At 40.0% G+C, this 19,836-nt stretch overlaps 1 protein-coding gene across 1 annotated transcript in view; it reads left to right on the forward strand.

Annotated features, from left to right (window-relative positions):
- The window catches only part of c12.2 (von Willebrand factor A domain-containing protein c12.2), a 68,665-nt gene extending 49,165 nt beyond the window's left edge, over window positions 1–19,500 (forward strand). The window contains 9 exon segments of the mRNA XM_045753222.2: window positions 653–854; window positions 2,504–2,652; window positions 4,517–4,673; window positions 5,823–6,003; window positions 7,656–7,861; window positions 10,490–10,510; window positions 10,512–10,642; window positions 13,539–13,653; window positions 16,990–19,500. Coding sequence (XP_045609178.2) covers window positions 653–854; window positions 2,504–2,652; window positions 4,517–4,673; window positions 5,823–6,003; window positions 7,656–7,861; window positions 10,490–10,510; window positions 10,512–10,642; window positions 13,539–13,653; window positions 16,990–19,416 — 3,589 coding nt within the window. The 3' untranslated portion in view covers window positions 19,417–19,500.
- The last annotated feature ends 336 nt before the right edge of the window (window positions 19,501–19,836 follow it).

Here is a 19,836-nt window from a genome sequence, read left to right on the forward strand (position 1 = left end):
TTGCAGTACTCTGGCATTTGGAGTGCAACTCCATATACAGGTACAGTCTTGTAGTTTGTACTCATTCCTACTGCTGCTTTATTTTGAGATTACAGTATTTGTGGTACTTCTACAAAGCAAATAATTCTTTGTAAGAACTCAAGGTTTTCCTTGATGTTTAGATAAAGCTGTGTACACCATCTGTTAATAATAACATTGAATAACGACAAGTTACATTCGACAAAACGGTAGACAGCACTATTCAATGCTGTCTATGGTAAGATGGCAAGCAGATTGATTAATGGGGCTTTGGGAAACTATAGTATTTATAATATTTCTGCCCATTTGTTTGTAGGAAAATTAAGAGCAGCAAATGAAAGAAGTAAAGAATGCATTATGTAAGCAAATGGCTGTTCTTCTTAACTGAATGTGTTTTGGATTTGGTCATGTATATTTTAATAATTAACAATGAATACTAAAAGTAAATTTTATATAAAAAGGACATTACAATTAGGAAACAATAATCAGCATTCAAATTGTTAATGGACAGATCGGGTAGTTTGCGCTTCAGAACATTCCTTTATCGTATTGATTTGCTCTTGTAATATGTGTTGGTTTGTTAAATACTGTAGCTGAAATTTTAGTTTTGATGCAATTTGTTTGTAATTTTCAGATTTCTTCCACCACTTGCCAGACAAGCATTAGACACCATTCTTGATAGTCGGGGCATTAAAAAAATTAGCAGCTTGGAAAATGAGAAGCTTATTTGTGAAGTGAAAGATGGTGTACTTAGGATTGGCAATACTTATGGCCAGGTCTTTGTGCCTGACACCAATACCAAAGTTCCTGATACTCTCTTCTTTGACATACATCAGGTAAGTGTTTCCATTTTTTAGTACAACTTTCCTGGTTAGGCCATCTCAGTGGCTTTCCTAGCTAAGTGTTCTTCAACTACAGAGCCACAACAGGCATGCCAAAGTAAGATAATACTCAGCTTATTAAAGTTGAGCCTGCCAACTTGATAGTGTCCTTTTTTTCTGCAATTGTTCATCAACCTCATCCGGTTATCCCCAATTTCTTACTAATTTGGCTGTTGGTAATTTGCTTTGGGATAAGGTCTGGACTTGGATTAACCTTTAATGGAGTTTGGATTAACTATACACTGCTGGTATCTCAAAGAGTAAGGTTCATGCCAGGCCTCTGAGAGCCAAGTTGACCTACCGGGAACCAGTACCTGAATATATCTTTCGGTGAGAAGTGAGGAACTTGGGAATCGGATATCTTCTAAAGAAAACCAACCAGGAAGTCAGATGAACCAAAACAGACCATTATTTGGGCATAAGAGATAAACAAATGAAAGCATGATAAATAATAGCTTGCTGTTGAAGAACTCTAGTCGTAACTCACCCAGTCATCACTAGATGGGAGTTTAACACACTTGATTTCTTGGCATACCACCTGGCCTACCACATGCCCCCCCCCCCCCCACCTGGCCCACCACCTACCCCATCACCTACCCTTTCCACTAGCTTGGTATTGCCTTAGAACCATATGTCACTTGCAGGTACAGATAATTAGTATCTATCTTATCTTCGCTATCCTTAGTTTTTTTTTTTTAGCAGTGTCAATGCCTTGATTTTTGTCTTTCCACTTTATGATTTTGTTTCATGCCACCTACCTTGCATTGAATGTAAAAAAGAAAATATCTTTTCTGGCATTGTGGTCCCTCAATATCTCGTTGTTCCTGCCCTGATCCATATTTTTCCATGGAGGAGGTGTTTGTGTTTCAGTTCTGGTGGCTGGTGAGTGAGGAGGGTGGTTAGCCAGGACCTTAGATAACACGGGCTGCCACTTGGTGGTAGTCAGGCTCGTCGAAGTGAGAGTTGTTTGCTTGCAAAAAAGGATCTTTTGCCTTGTTACCCTCAGATTTTTTTATTTCAAGCAGTAGCTTATTTTGTTCTGTATAACTTTTCAGGTGACTTTTCTTTAGTTTTTGATAGCTCTCTGATTCCAAAGCTTCACTCACGTCGTAGAGAAAGCCAGATTCTGATTCTGGGCCTTGGTAGCTTGGTAGGTAAGCATAGGTTTCAGAAGCCCTGTGTATTTCTTAAGGCTTGGCAACACCAGTGCATAAGCAATGGGGAACTACACAAGGGCCCACCAGAAAATTGTTTCATTATGAACAAATCCACAAGGGGACGTGACGAGGATTCAAACCTGCGTCCAGGAGCATCCCAGACGCTGCCTTAATCGACTGAGCTACGACATGGTTAAAAGAGTTGAAACCGACATTCTAGTGAACTTACTGGATCCCGCAGCCTCTCCGAGACACAAACCAGGGTTGTTCATTTGATGCATCACATTATTGTGATTTCTGTGTGTATTGTTTCATTATATTTAATGCTTCATTTTTACATAAGATATAGTTTTGTACTACAGTAATTGCAAAAAATTTCCTGGAGCCTAGCTTCTTTTCTTTTTAAAATATGAACTTTAAGTATTAATTATTGTAACCTTTCTACAGCATGTTGCAGTGTTGGAGAATATGTTGCAGGATTGGCTGCTTGGTGACCATCTCCTACTTGTCGGAAACCAAGGTGTTGGAAAAAATAAACTTGCTGACAGATTTCTTTACCTTCTCTCTCGCCCACGTGAATATATCCAACTTCACAGGTATGTGGTCATAAGAAATTATCCTTGTTACAGAAAAAGACATTTGGAGACACATGCCTTCATTCCATCTTTGTTTTATGTTATTGATTTGGAATTAAGAAATATGCAGAGATAATGTAAATTTTTTTAAATTTATACTGAGTATTTTCATGTACAATAATGTTGGTTGTGCTAAAATAAATAAAGAATTTAAATTTTTTGGCAGGCATTGTAAGAAATTTGGCTAATTTGAATTTCCACATTATATGGTTTGGGGCCATCCTCATGTGGTCTGAATTGGTGAACTTAGACAGTGTGTTATATATACACCCTTTGTATAAAAATAATGATAACTACAAACAAAATATGATGTCCAAGATTACCTTAATGTTGGACCACAATTGTGTGCAGCTGGCTAGGATGTGTGTAAGCTCCTCACAGTAGTTATCAAACAATGTAAAATGTCTAGAGCAATGGCACAAGATCCTGAGGAGATCTTGTCAGATATTGGTCGTGTCTGATCTCTACCTGGTGGTGTGGGCAGATCAGAGTAATTGTTAACATCAAATTTATGATGTGGTGCTTGTATAGGCGGAGCATCTGTTTTTGTGTGACTGAATCGGCAAAAGTTTGCAATATGAAGGAGAAAGGATTCATGAAACACCATGTGCTTAACAAATAAATTTGTTCACTAAAATTAGATCATAAACTAAATTGTATTTACTGTACACACACACACGGAATAGGAATAATTGTCTCTACTTTACTAGGTGTCATAGGCAAATCTATGCATAGCACAGCACAAATTGCATGTTCAATATAAAGACTGACATGTGTCAGTCTTTACATTCACAAACACATGCATGGACCAGACCAGCACTGTGGGACATTTTGCTCTGAATGGGTTCACCAGACAGGGTCAAAACGTCCACCAGGCTCACTGGGTCGCAGTTAAGCTCCACAAAATGCGAGTCAGTTGTGTACACAGGATAAATGCAATTTACTCGCTCAACATTCATTCTGCGCACTCTTCTGTCATCGATGAATGGGGAGGTGTGTCTACCAAGGTGTCTGGAATGAGCAGCTGTTGGGAGTGATGGTGCTCTAGAGCTCAAAGGAGCACACATCTTGTGCCATGAACAGCTTCTGCAAGAATGAAGAAAGCTAAGGCTAGAGCAGCCAGACTTGCACTTTACTCATTAAAGTAAAAGCCTACTTACAAAGTACTAATCAGATTGCCATTTCAACCATGCATCTGATTGGCTGAACTCTGGGCTTTATTGGTATGGTGGAGAGAGGAGAGAAATGAGATTATCAACAACCATTAGCTGGGTCAGGTGAACCAGGCAACCCAGGCTGGTACCTGTTACACCCAAAAGCTAAGTTTGGGGTGGACCCCCTCCATTGTTGTTTAAACGACTCTCCTAATATAACCAGGCATCATATGTCACCACAGACACGATTTCTGAACTGCTCATGCAATTCCCAATCCATCTACACCTGACATGATGTACTTGTGCCCTTAGGCAAATACAAATGCTCAGTGCACAGCATGCACAGAACTGCATAGTAGCCATATGGTATAAGACTAGCTGAGAGAACACCATTCTCTCACAGATGATAATCGAATTACCTAGGATCATGTAATGATACCTGCACTTTGTGTTAAAATAAATATTTATATAAATATTTTTACTATAGGTGTTTGATTAATTACAGAAGTAGTTTTAATAACAACAACTAGTTTCAGTGATTTGAAGATAATTACAAATTTAATTTCATATAAAAAAGAACCTTATTTTCCTTTCATCTTTATGTGCATCCCTTGTCATTTGTTTTACAATTTTGTATGTTTATATTACATTCAGATTTGCTTTCATTCCAGAGACACAACAGTACAGAGCCTGACAATTCAACCAGTTGTACGAGATGGACGAATTCAACATGAGGATTCCCCTCTTGTTGTGGCAGTCAAGACTGGCCGTGTATTAGTTGTTGATGAGGCAGATAAAGCTCAAACTCATGTTACATGTGTGCTTAAGGTAAATAATACAGATACTGTGCATTCAACCCTCCAAAATCTGAATCATATCATTCTGTACCTGATCCAGATTTTTGCATAAAAGCTGGAATTCTAAATAATTGCCTTTTCTGGGAGGGACCCCCTTCAGTGGTTTCCCAAGCTTATCTAGGGAACCAACAAAGCCTTAGCCGAACACTATGAGGCAAGGGGAAGCAGGGGATCAGAGACTAACCACTAAGGTAAGGAAAACTCAATAGAAAGCATAAGTGCAACATAACAAGCAATTGTGCTTGAAGGGAATTAGGCAACTGTAGGTGAACAAGGCAAATAATCGTTTCCATGTGGTAACTGTCTATGCTGCGATGTGCCTCACTGCCACTAAATAGCAGTCCAGGCCACCTGAGGTCACAACCAGCCTGTCCGTTACTCTTCTGCCTGGTGTCATCAGCCCACACCTATAGTCCTTTCTGGGTCCATCACCTGCTTCTCATTTTCAACTAAGTGGTACTGACTTTTCCTGGAACATAAGTTCTGCTGGTGGCTCTTGTTTTTATTGATTTTGGTACCACACAGATAGCCACAAAGCTACCTGGCCAGGTCTACTTACCACTAGCACCATAAGAAAAGGTAAGTACAAGAAACAATAATAGTTTTGAGGTTGATCTGAATCCCAGGTCCCTTTTCTTCCTTGAGAGAAGCAGATTATGGCCCTGTGTGCTGGTAGGTTAGAATGGGTCTTTGAGATATGGTTCTAGTGCTTAGCTTTGGGAAGCTACTAAGGGTCTCCATTAGAAAAAGCATCTTATTACATTAAATGCTTGATTGTTTTGCCTATCTTTCTGGTAGGTTTTCTTGGTGTTAGGTCAATCTCTAATTCCCAAGCTCCCTTTGTTTCATAGAGAGAGCCAGATTCAGGTCTTTACTGCCAGCAGGTCAGCATGGGTCTTGGAGACCTGGGGTACTCTTCAAGGGTTGGATTCTCTACAGCACTAGGTACTGAGGGCCCACCAGAAAAGGGCATTTCATTCATTCAGCATTTAAATTTTATGCAAATTTTTTAATACACCTCCCAAAAATCTGCAACTATTTTACTCTGGGATGTTTGTGTTTTGATGCGAAGTAATTCTTTGTGGCTCATGCATGAGTAAGAATGTTTGTTTATTTTCAGACTTTGGTCGAGAGTGGAGAAATGCTGTTATCAGATGGTCGCCGGATTGTGCCCAAGACTCACTCCTTGGCCTCATCGGAGTCTCCAAATGTGATAATCTCTCATCCTAATTTCCGCATGATTGTTCTTGCTAACCGTCCCGGCTTCCCATTTCTTGGGAACGATTTCTTTGGATCATTGGGTAATTATGCTCATTTGTTATAGTTCAAAAAAGGCAGGACCTGCATTCACATACCACAATGCCTACTTTGACATAACCATTTTATACAACACCTCTCCATTTCTGAGCATGGGCCATGAGCCCACCTAGATCACTGTCAATACTCCAGGGGGCCAGATTCACGAAGCAGTTAAGCAAGCACTTACGAACCTGTACATCTTTTCTCAATCTTTGGCGGCTTTGTTTACAATTATTAAACAGTTAATGAGCTCCGAAGCACCAGGAGGCTGTTGATAACAATAACAACAGTTGATTGGTAAGTTTTCTTGCTTGTAAACTGTTTAATAAATGTAACCAAAGCCGTCAAAGATTGAGGAAAGATGTACACGTTCATAAGTACTTGCGTAACTCTTTCATGAATCCGGGTTCAGGTTCTTGTCGACTTGAACCCCATTTGGATACGTTTATTTACAAATTATATTTCTTGTAGTTTAGAGGCAGGGAGTGAGTTGAGAGCACCTCAATCCACTTTCAAGAGAGACTGCTGGTTGTGACACCATAAGAGCATGTAAAATTGCTCAATGCCCACTTTAATGTTTTGCTAGAACTACTGTACCAGGATAGCAAATTATTGCTCTGAAGCTACTTGACTAGCAAACTACCACAACCTTGAATGCCACCAGGTATCAGCACTAGATAGCAGTAACAACAGGATGAGAGGAGGTGGTGGCAAACTTTACATTATTCCTTGTGTTCTTCCACAAAGTACTCAGGTTTGCAAAAAAATATTCAGTCAACTGGTTATTCATTGTAACTTTGCCTCTGTGCAGGGAATTCCATGCTGAAGAGTTTTTAACATGGTGTAGTGCCAAGTTATTGTGTATATTTCTGACTTGAGCTGTTTGCTTCAGCTTGCTTCCAGTGTTCTCTCTCCTGGGACTACTGTAAATGCCAAAGGCCAATAGTCACCTGGTTGTTTGAAAGCCTTGAGCATGGTCTGACTCCTCTCAGAGATAGACCATTACCTTGATGGTGCTATAGGAACTTTGTCTCTTACCTAGACTTTGTTGATGGGCTTATGTATTAGCTCTTAGGGTCTGTACATGTAATCTCATTAGGGGTTTCACCTCTTGTTTTGTTTTGTTCATTACCCGAGCTTCAGGGAGGTTTTACTCCTCTTCTGTCTACTAAATTGAGGTGTGATGGAATCCCCACTCAGTTTGAAACCTGATTCTAGTGTGCAGTTTCAGAGGTGTGCCTCAGTGTATTTTGACCTCAATGGCCACCACTGTTGATCTCTAGCATACCTCTGTTGAGTGCAAGATCATTTTTACCTGAAAGTGTGTAACAGGTATCAGGTAATGCATCGCTGTTGTTTGGTGTGCATCGACTTCGTCTAATGACAAAATCTAATGACTTTGTCATTAGACATTGAGATGTACAGTAAGTCTTGTCCTAACCATATGCAAAAGACTTTGTATAAATTCTTTACATAAATTTCACAAATACACAAGTGTGGGTTTTTATCCTATGTTATTATGTCTATGAGAAGACATTACCATTACTTATAATAATTATTATTGAAGTTCTTTGTGTAATCACATGTTATTTTTGTATTCAGCTTTTCTTTCCCATATTAAACATTGCCTGAATTTTTTTGTTCTGCATTACAGGTGATCTCTTCAGCTGCCATGCCATTGATAACCCAAGTATGGAATCAGAGATGTCTCTTCTCCAATCATATGGCCCTAATGTACCAGAGGACATCATGCGTCGGCTGGTTGGCGCATTTAGTGAACTTAGAGATTTAGCTGACCAAGGCCTTATTCAGTATCCATATTCAACAAGAGAGGTTGTCAATATAATTAAACATCTTCAGGTAAATGCCTTGAGTATAGAAAGAATGGAGATGACAAATTGATAGAGACACTGTATAAAAGTTAGGCAAAGCAGAGGAGAGGATGGGAATTAGGTAGAAGAGTTGAATTTAAGTGTATGGAATGCATGGGTTTTAGTATGAAGGAGGATATGATGTTGTATTTGACTAGGAACCGTGGGAAAATGCATTATATTTGCCATCCTGGCATTTAGTGCCAAATGGTGAACACATTGACTGATATTACATCTTACACATCCTTATTTTGTCTTTTCCCTGGAGGGTTTGGTGCACTTCTGCTGTGAGGCACCCAAAGCTTGGTACTCCATTTTGTTTATTTTGGATCTGGTGCATTATGTTGGGATGTGGCGGCTGCTTGTCTGTTTCCCATGACACACCGTCTCACAGGTTGCAGTTGTCCCCCAGGCCACATCTTCAGTTGGCTTTTATCTTGCACCTTTGGGGTCATGTGGGGCCCATTTCCAGCCTGTTTAGCATGTGCTTAGCAACCCTGCCGTCTGTCGTTCTGGTTGCTGCCTTAGAGCCTGCATCGATGGCAGAGGGATTACTTCCTGTGCTCTGCTTGGAATGCTTTTTTGTGTCGTCAGTCCTTGTTTCACAGCTCACTCTTATCTGCTGGTGAGATGGAAGTTTGGCTGTGTACATTCTTCCTGACCTGTTTCTCATTTCTAGGCACTTTATGCCTTTCTGGAGGTGGGCCTTGACGTCATTTGACCTTTCATCCTTCAGGCCATTTGCGCGATTTACCACTGCATAAAAAATGCAAATGTTTTGTCTAACCAGGAATGTATGAACCCAAACAACCCATCTAACCTATCAATCTTGAGGTTATCTTGAGATGATTTCGGGGCTTTAGTGTCCCCGTGGCCCGGTCCTCGACCAGGCCTCCACCCCCAGGAAGCAGCCCGCGACAGCTGACTAACACCCAGGTACCTATTTTACTGCTAGGTAACAGGGGCATAGGGTGAAAGAAACTCTGCCCATTGTTTCTCGCCGGCGCCTGGGATCGAACCCGGGACCACAGGATCACAAGTCCAGCGTGCTGTCCGCTCGGCCGACCGGCTCCCCAAGGAACCCCAATCAAGGCTGGGGTTCTTTTCTAGGGCTTTTAATATTTTCAAAATTTTGCTCCATAAATTATTATTGGTGACTCGAGGTTCTCCACCAGTCTTAGTGTATGGCTTTTCTAATCTATATGTACCACTTTCTGTATTGGGGCACATGAGGTCTTTTTTTTTTATATCACATTTGTGGCCTTTTTGGTAACAGTATGATGGAGTCTCTTTTGTTGACTACTTTTCCATTCAGATCAGTCTTGGTCTCTAGGTTGGGTTCAGGTGTACCTCTTCTTGTCCACTCATTTTGATGAGTTACTATATATCTTTTTGTTTACCCTTTCTTCTGGTTGAAGGGTCAGGGAATTCTGACCTGGAAGGAGAAGTTTTTTATTCAATACAGTTCTGGTAGCTGATTTCTGTTGCTCTAGCTGTCGCCATCATTTCTCACTAGGAGAGTGTCTGTCAGTTTCCATAGTTTTTTTTAGGTTGTTTGTGCTTGATTGCTCCAGCTGAAGGTTACCAGTGTTCTGTCCAGTGGCAGCATTTTTGCTGTTTCCTTCAGGGTCACCCATATGGCTTGGGTGTTCTTGAAATGCAGCCTTGTTCAGTGTTCTTGAGATGCAGTAGTCACTGGATGTTTGTTTTGTCCTACCTGTTGCCCATGTTCCTATGTCACCCACAAGTTATCAGTGTTTTCACTTTCTTCTCTTTTGTGTCTTGGGGTGGCGTTTCAAGGTCGTAAGTTCTGGCATTCTAATTTGGTTTTCACACCTTGGTCCTTGTTCCCAGGCTGCTCACTCCAGGGTTACTAGTATCAGCCCCTTTCCTCCCAATGTTAGGTGCTTTTTTTCTTGTTGTCTGTGATGAAATAGCTTGGAGAGCCATCAAGACGGCCCTTCCTTAAATCCAGTGTTAAATGTAATGAAATGCCACTTTCTGGTGGGCCCCTTGCAGGCTCACCATTCCTGCCCCTCCCACCTCCTGTGGTTGTTACATGGGCAGCGTATGAATGGGGAAGCCAGTTGTCCAGTACCCTTAAGTGGCCAGAGCTGCCATCTAATGGCGAGCGAATGTTACTAACTAGTGGTCTTTTGTTGCCAATGAGCATGTGCATGTTTGTTTCAGGGTTACCAGTGTTGTCCATGCAGATACTCGTTTTATTGCACTACCTTTCTGAAGTTTTTTCCTTTGGATTACTGTAGTGGCCCTAGAATCTCCTTGTCACTTATTGAGGGGACAAGATTTTGTTATTGGTTTCTGATAGGTGTTAGTGAATCTTTGACCCTGGAGTGGTATCCTAAGTTTGGAGCTTAACAGGTGGGTAGCTCTGGGAGCTACTGAGGAACCACTAGAAGAAAATGTTTCATTACATTCAATGCCAGATTTTTAATAATTTTGCTTGTAAAACTACTTCAGTATATTGCTTAATACTTTTGTCTTATAAAAGTTGTGTATATCTTGAATGTAGTAAAATGTAATACTTATGAATATTAATAGTTCTCTACCAATAGTAATATCATCTCTAATATGCCTTATTGATTTGTTTCCTCAGGAATTTCCAGATGATGGTGTTCGCAAATGTTGTCCGTAATGTGGTAGATTTTGATTCATGGTCTGGTGATGCCAGAGACACACTCGTGCGTGTCATGCACCATCATGGTGTACCTGTTGACACTTCTCCAAATAATGTGAATTTAGCCAAAAAGTAAGCAAACTTTAAGAATTGTTTTCTATATTTTGTTTAATTCTGTTAGTATCAATTTTTATTACTGCAGAAATTAAATAGAAAAACACATACCAGTTGACTTCACCACACTAAATAACAGGTCAGTGACCATTAACTTGATCACAATAAGTAGCAACTACGTAAACTCTTCGTGCTCTGGATTGGCTAGATGTGTGATTAGTTACATTTTATTGTTATTTGGATTTAACACATTCCAGTTACAAGAAGACTGATACATTAAACATAAATACATTGAAACTAAAAAAAAATTCTTCCTAGAGCTTCTATTCATTACTTTTGATTTTGAGTTTCATGGTAATGTTGAAGAAGAGAGTACATCACTTGTATTATCATGAACACATAGGGCAGGGATTAACATGGATCATAATTAGCTAGGACACAGTGTACATTAATCTGGATCATAATCATTCAAGACACTCAATTCAAGGATTGATCTGTATGTATTTGAGGAATTTAGGAAACATAATACTGTACAGGGATTAACCTGAATCATAATGGTTTCCCATAGTCAGAGCGAAGAAGCCTGTCAAACTTACTAAGGTCCCCCTTGAGGTCAAACTATTGACCTTTTGCAGGATGTAACCCACAACAGTTGGCTAACTTCAGGGTACCTATTTATTGCTAGGTGAATAAAAGCATTAGGTGAAAGGAACTGTGCCAAATTTATCCTCCAGCTATGGGAATTCAACCCAGGACCCTTTGGTTGGTAATAATAGTAAGCCACCTCTCGGTGGTAATGCTTTGAGGTTATCTTGAGGTGCTTCCTAGGCTTATTTGAGGTTATCTTGAGGTGCTTCCTAGGATTAGCGTCCCCGCGGCCCGGTCGTCGACCAGGCCTCTTGGTTGCTGGTCTGGTTAACCAGGCTGTTGGACGCAGCTGCTCGCAGCCTGACATACGAATCACAGAATGGTTGATCAGGTATCAGGCATGCCAAGCCAACTCTTGGTGATTCGGCGATAATAGCAAACCACCTAACCTAATTCTTTATCCTTATAATTTGTAAGTAATCACTGTGCAGATAAGATTATCTTTTGTATGTACCCAACACATTTAATGGTGCTACATAGCTTTCCCGGTTTGGTGCCTTCTTTTGATAATTACTTACTTGTATGTAAGTAAGACCCATAATTATAGTAAAATCTTGTGCACTTTTTTCTGAAGTAAAGAACATCAATATTAATAGGAAGTCACTTCAATGGAAATAGTGAGACACTTGTAGTGACAACTCATAACATGTCCTGGGTTAAAGTGAGTATCATTGCTGGATGAGCATTTACGGCCCTACTGATGGTATCTTAGACATGTTCCAGGAGACCTAGTATAAAATCATTCAGAGCAAAATAATGTTAATACACTTAAATGAAAAAATAAGGCTATAGTATATATTCCATGTTATGAATTTTGGTAGTTGACTCGCAGATCTATCTTGAGGTTATCTTGAGATGATTTCGGGACTTAGTGTCCCCATGGCCTGGTCCTCGACCAGGCCTCCTTTTTTATTACATACCCCCAGGAAGCAGCCCGTAGCAGCTGTCTAACTCCCAGGTATGTGTTTACTGCTTGGTGACAGGGGCATCAGGGTGAAAGAAACTCTGCTCATTTGTTTCCGCCTCAACCGGGAATCGAACCCGGAACCTCAGGACAGCGAATCTGAAACGCTGTCCACTCAGCTGTCAGGCTCCCTTGCAGCTCTGTGCAGCACAATATACGATGTCTGGATTTTTGTACATTTCCAGTACCTAAACTCAGTAGATTTAAATACAGTACTGTATACTGTCAACTTGGCAACCCATGAGGGTCTGTGGGGAGAGTTAGTCTATTGGAATAGTGTCATATTTTCTTGGGAAAATCAGTAGGAGAAATGAGGAGGACCATTGAAACCTGCACACTTGGTACTCTCATGCACATGTTTTAGGGCATGTGCTTGGGAATGGCAAGGGTGCAGGTTAGATTCCTCCTCAAGGCTCCTACAGATTTTCTCAGTGATACATCACGTTAATGTGATTTCTTTGTTTGTATTGTCTTCCTTACTTTGTCAATAAATATTACTGTACTCTAAAAATCAAAATGCAATGAAACAAATATTTTTACTGATTGTTGTATCCTAGGAAATAACTATAGGTCCATTGTCTAGCCACCTTCACTGAACTCAAGTTGAACTGAAATCTTACTACACACAATATATTATGGGTCTATTATTTTGACCACATAGAATAGGAACACTTAAAAATTAATTGGTATTTACTGTACGATATTAGGAAATCATGTATTATACTTTATTTAAAAAATTAATTATTGATAATATGCATAAACTATTTATTATATTTCAAAATTGATTAAAATACATTAATGCAACAGGTGAAAGACAGTTTAGCATCACACAAATTTTTAATGTTAAATGAAAGTATGTAATTCTCTCTTAGGTAAATTAAACTTTGAATAAATTATTTTGTGATTCCCCTATTAAATAATAATACTGTATAAAAACACTAACAACAATTATATAAAAATAGAGGATGTGATTACAATATTGACATAGTAGATATTTATATATATTTTGTTATAGCACCAGTAATCATGTACAGCTGGGAGACATTTAGTATGCTTCCTCTGTAAACACAGATGGAACTACTAATTTTAAATATTATTAACAGTTGCTATACAGTATATCAATAGAAATTTAAATTTTTAGGAAGGTAAAAAAAATCAGCAATATCAAATATTTTGCTGTATGACTTGAGACTTCAGTTATGGCAGTAATTTTTGAAGTACAGTAGTTATTTCTATAACAAATAATAAAGAAAACTATATTTTCAATTTGTTTGATTTACCTGTATCTTTCTGACATACCAGACTACCGCTGCCAGAACCAAAGTTAATGGCTACATGGCAAGTCTCTCGCCGATTCCCAACCGGAACAAGATCTCTTGTAAATCTGCCTGTTGAATCATCTCACATTAAATTTAAGGTAGGAAGTAAGATCATTTGCTACCTATGTATTAGATTTAAGGCAGGCATTTAGGTACTATGCTTCTTTTGTGAAATTTAAACTTAAAAATCCTGGAAAATTGTGAAAAGAAATTATTTATATATTAATTTTTCATCTTTGGATAAAGTTTCATTGATTTTGTGGATAAACCAATTAATACACGAGCATTTAAAATAGACCAGTACAGTGAAATCTTGTTCAAGCAGATTGCAGTGAACTCTTGTTTGGCCAGAAGGAATTGACTTAACTGACAAATTTATAATGTACTGTACCAGAATAAGGTATCCACTTCCCCATGCAGTCTTGTTTGAAAACCAAACTCGATAAATGCAGTCCTACATAATAATTTTTATCGTGTTAAACCCCTCTGTAACTACCTGGAGCTCATGATGCTGGTATTGCTAGGTCACCCATGGTCCCCTCTTTTTTTCCTTCCTCATTCAATTTCATACCTGACTGTAGTTTACAGTTTTTCAGGATGTCTTTCTGTATTTTTGGACACAGTTTGTTATTCCTGTGTCTCCGTCATTTAGCCTATTGGGTGCAGAAGATTTTGCACTTTGGTGTGTACTATTTGTTGGCACTGACCTGTGTCTTTTCCAAGCCATATTTCTCGGTGGCTCTTCCTTCATGGCTGTCAACAGTGCTTTGTTTGCTCTAGCCCTTACCTTTGAGGTTGGGGCTTGGCAGCTCCACATCCATGTACTCAGGTTAATGCAAGTGTTGATTGCAGTGGACTACAAGGCTCACACTAGCATGGTACTGGTTCCCTGTTCCTGTGCAATGCAAGAGATCTCTGATCATTTGCAAGTTGATCTTGGTTCTTCATCTAGGAATTATTTATCTGCCTTGTTGTGTGCTGCTGCAGTCATGAATACTGTTGCCTAGGTGCCTACAATTCAGCCCCTCTCTCCTGTGGTTTAACCTCCCCCTCCAGTTGCTGCTAGAGAAATCTTGGCTTACCCATTGGGTCCTCAAGTGCTACTTGGATAGCTTGAACTTTGCCTGCATGGTTTACCCTCAAGGTGGCAGTATGAGGTGACTTGAAACATTCTGCATGTTCATTTTGCATCAGCATCTGTTCCGATGTCAGTGTCCATTGTAAAGTAGTTTCTGTTTGACTACTTTCCTTGATCGCCTGTTAACCCTTTGCACTGTGCATAACTTCTTATGCTGTTCAACCGATGGTGTGCATCATATCATATCCTGGTAGTACAAGGGGTCCCGGTAGTACAGTCGGGTTTGTTCTCAACCCACAATCAAGAACTCCGGGTTCAAATCCTGGGCGAGATAGAAATGTCCTTTTACCTAATGCTGCTGTTCACCTAGCAGTGCGTAAGTATTCAGGAGATATTCAGCTTGTTGTGGGGTTACATCCTGGACAGAGTCAGTAATTCGGCCTTGGGGGTGTGGGGGAGTGGGGATCCTCGATAAAAGCCAAACATGTGTGAATACACTCTGGCTTCCTGTCCCCTGACACAGTGCATTATTATTATACAGTATTAATTATATAATAATTTAGATCCAGTGCAACCATGATTTTGGCAAACTATATGGGACCAATCCTGACTTAATTCATTAGAGGAAGGGATTTGTAGCAACCGGGTGTAACATTAGTTTAATCTATACTGTGTGATTCTAATTGTCTTGATAACTCCTGTGCTATTGTAACACCAGTTTATATCTACTCTGTGGTGGTGAGAAGTAATCAGAGTAAGATTGGGTTGACTGTGTCTATCTGAACCTAAAACAGGCTTTTGACCTGTTTGTGAGAGTTCGACACAAGAGGTTGTTTTGGAAACTGGAATATGCTGGAGGGGTGACAGGGAGTCTTCTTACATGGATGAAATTTTTTTGGATAAAGATGAGGGCAATAATCAGTGGCAATGTATCTGACTGGAGGAGTGTTACTAGCAGAGTACTGTACCACAGGATTAAGTTCTTGCACAAGTAATGTTCGTCGTCTACATAACCAATCTACCAGAAGGAATACAAAATTATTTGAACATGTTTGCTGATAATACTAAGCTGTTAAAGAAGATAGGAGACCTAGATGATTGTCATGCCCTTCAAATTGATCCAGATAAAATATAAAGTGCTTGAAGTGCCATGTGGCAAATTGAATTCAATGTGAATAAATGCCATGTTATGAAATGTGGAATTGGAGAAAATAGACTGCAAAACAACTTACAAATAATGTGGGAAGGAATTAAAGAACTCTAGCAATGAATGAGATGTAGAGGTGGTTTTGGATAGTAGACTGTCACCAGAAGAACACACAAAGAACATTGTGTAAGGAGCATATGGATCACTTTCCAACTTCAGACTTGCTATTAATTACATGGATGGTGAAATACTAAAGAAACTGTTCATGACTTTTGTGAGACTTTTGTGGAGGGCGCCTGACAGCTGAGTGGACAGCACTTCGGATTCATAGTCCTGAATTTCTGGGTTTGATCCCCGGTGGAGGTGGAAACAAATGGGCAAAAAGTTTCTTTCACCCTGATGCTCCTGTTACCTAGCAGTAAATAGGTACCTGGGAGTTAGACAGCTGCTATGGGCTGCTTCCTTGGGGGGGGAGGTGTAACAAAAAAGGAGGCCTGGTCGAGGACTGGGCCACGAGGACACTAAGCCCCAAATCATCTCAAGATAACCAAGATAGACCAAAATTGAAATATGCAGCAGTTGTATGGTGCCTATACCTCAAGAAGCATATAAAAAAAAATTGGAAAATGTGCAAAGACATGCTACAAAATGGCTTCCAGAACTGAAAACAAGAGTTACGAAGAGAGATTGGAGGCGTTAATAATGCCAAAACTAGAAGATAGAAGGGTTTTACACAACCCCTCCTGGTTGTGTAAAACCCTGGTTTGTGTCTTAGAGAGGCTGCAGGATCCAGTAAGTTCAGCAGAACTTCGGTTTCAACTCTTTTTGACCATGTCGTAGCTCAGTCGATAATGGCAGCGTCTGGGATGATCTGAGACGTAGGTTTGAATCCTCATCACGGCCCTTGTGGATTTGTTCATTCGATGCATCACGCTATTTTGATTTCTGTGTGTAGAGTGGTAGATGGTTGGAACAAGTTAAATGAGAAGGTGGTGGAGGTCAAAACTGTCGGTACAGTAGTTTCAAAGTGTTATACGACAAAGAGTACTGGGAAGATGGGATACCACGAATGTAGCTCTCATCCTGTAACTACACTTAGGTAATTACACAATCACTCATATACTTATGGTACAGTATATGCAGACATACTGTTCAGGTTTGTAATGAATCTCTCTTTGATTATGTTAATGCAAGTATTTTTCTTTACAGAGTCCAGTTCAGTTGAATGTGTATCATCATTCAGTTGATGTAACAGAAGCTCGATCAGCTGTGTTCACAGAGCAGCAAAGCTATTGGCCGCTTCCTTTATATGACACAGCACTAGTGACAGATATTACTGTCAGTCCAGGAGGCACTCTTAATCCAATTGATGATCACATACATGTTGCCACTGTAGCTCCTTCTGCTGTTTATTCTTTTGTACCCAGAGGGAAAGATAATCAGTTAAAACAGATACTTCTCCATGATGTCCTTCCGCGTTATCGTTCTGCTTACCAGCCACGGATACGACTTGCACATTTGCCAAACAGAAATTTGGTTATCCATGAAGAGGCTTCTAACACACTTTTAACAGTGGACACGGACACTGGCTTAGTGACTCACATCCAGCTTAGCTCATTATTTGAAGCTGCAGCCGAGTCACTGCTGAAAAGGCTGGGTTCAGGTGGCGGAAATCAAACCTTTTTTCGGATGTGTAAAGGTAAAGTAGAGCAAGGGCAACTTGCATTATGGGAGGTTGGTGGTGGGCAGATAATTTTCATAGATATTAACAAGGAGACCAGTCATTCAGTTAATTTACCACTTTGTCTATCTTCTTTCCATCCACTAAATGGAAGCTATCAGTGGGTGGCTGGTGATCAAGAAGGCTACAAGTGGTTATTGAAAGGTAACATGCACAACATTGTTCTTCATCCAGTAACCCAAATACCAGGTCAACAAGATTCTAGTGAGATAAAGATATCTACTATTGCTCCAAATATTTTAAGTGACTTTGTGTTGTCTTCAGCACTTAAGCAACAGGTTAGTGCTCCTAGTCATCTTTTAGCTCCTTCTAATGCATTAGCTGCTATAGCTGTAGGTTTTCCAGAGCTTGATGCAAGTGAGAATGAAGTATATATATGGGAACGTGATGGAATTTCATTGAAGACTCCCCCAGCAGTAAGTGACCCAGCTAGCTTTACTGTTTTGTTAAACGATTCTGGACAGATAGTTAGAACTGTTGACCAGGCCCCTAGAGATGCATTAGAATATAGCATCGCAGCTACAAATACAAGTATTTTTCTAGAAGTAACAGATTTGATAAATCATAGCATTAGCTACATTCCTGTTCCCCAAGCCTCTCAATCTTCTCCACATTGGGCCTGGTCTGTAGCAGCTCGCACATCTCCACTTTTCTTGGCTGCAACCAGTGGTCAAGGTCTGGCTTCAGTAGACTCTGCTGGAGTTGTACGTCTTTGGCAAACAGGAAGTGTTGGCTTACAGAAAGCTCTAGCAGAGTGGCGTAAAATGATTGGTAATGATACGGGCCATCTTAGACTAGATATTGATCGCTTTAGTGGTGAGGATGTCACTGAACCTAAACATGGAAAGGAGGATCCTTCAAATGATCCCCATGTAGGAGGAAATACTTGGGCAGGTGGCACAGGTGGACGTGATACCGCTGGCCTTGGAGGTAAAGGAGGACCATATCGGTTAGATGCTGGACATGATGTTCATCAAGTTTCCGAAGTGGAAAAAGATGCTGTGCCTGAAGAAGTGAGGCGTGCTGCACGGGAAATGGCACAGAAAGCCTTCAAAGAACGCTTGAGGGAAATTAGAATGAGTGAATATGATGCTTCTCTTTATGAGAAACTTGCTGGTGGTGTACAACAACAGGTACGTGCATTACGCAGTATCATAAACTCCCTACAGGCAAAAGGAAAGGAACGCCAGTGGCTTAGGCATCGCACCTCTGGAGAGTTAGATGACACAAAATTAATTGAAGGTTTGGCAGGAGAACGAAATATATACCGGCAAAGACGTGAAGAGGAACCAGAAGTAGGGGCACCACAAAGTCACCCCAAACGTCTCCGGTTAGTTGTTGATGTGTCTGGATCAATGTACCGTTTTAATGGTCATGATGGTCGTCTCGAACGTGAACTTGAAGCCACGCTCATGGTTATGGAGGCATTTGAGGGGTTTGAGAATAAATTTAAATATGATATTTATGGACATTCTGGTGAAGAGGCTGCTGTACCCCTGATAGAGTGTGACAATATTCCACGAAACAACAAAGAGCGTTTGGACGTGTTAAAAACAATGCAGGCTCATTCACAGTTTTGTCTTAGTGGAGATCATACTTTGGAAGCTGCAGCTGAGGCTGTGAAGCACATAGCAACTGAGGAATCTGATGAAAGCTTTGTAATCCTACTGTCTGATGCAAATCTGGATAGGTATGGAATCAGACCCAGTCAGTTATCTAAAGCTCTTACTGCTGAGAGCACAGTGAACACATATGCAATTTTTATTGGGTCTTTAGGTGATCAAGCAGACAGATTAACAAAGGCTCTTCCTGCTGGACATTCATTTGTTTGTCTTGATTTAACAAAGCTTCCGCAGATCTTACAACAAATTTTTACTTCAGCTATGTTAAAATAATTGTACAATAGATTAATTCATTCATAATTAATGGCACCATAAATGGTTAAAGTGTTTACAATAAATTGGCAATGAATGAGATAATAGACTGGTTATTCTTTATCCCATACAGAAGCACTGTTGAGGAGAAAAGTGCAATAGATACCTATCAATATATTTATTGAATTTTGTGTCCCCGTGCTGTGGTCTACATTTTTTAGGTTTTCTGTGTACAGTACTGTGCTGTATTTGTGATATTTTTATTTTTTTTATTGCCACGGCAAACTTCATTGTTTGCTTGCTTTAACTACCAAATAAGTTTGTGGAATATTATGGCAAAATGTATCGGGTGTTCCTTGAAAATTCTTTAGCACAAGAAGTGTCTTAAGATTTAGAGAACCATTGAACAGCCTTAAAAAAATAATATTCCTAGAACAAAGT

Source organism: Procambarus clarkii, chromosome 29 (assembly GCF_040958095.1).
Source record: "Procambarus clarkii isolate CNS0578487 chromosome 29, FALCON_Pclarkii_2.0, whole genome shotgun sequence".
In the NCBI taxonomy this organism is placed as follows: Eukaryota; Metazoa; Arthropoda; class Malacostraca; order Decapoda; family Cambaridae; genus Procambarus; species Procambarus clarkii.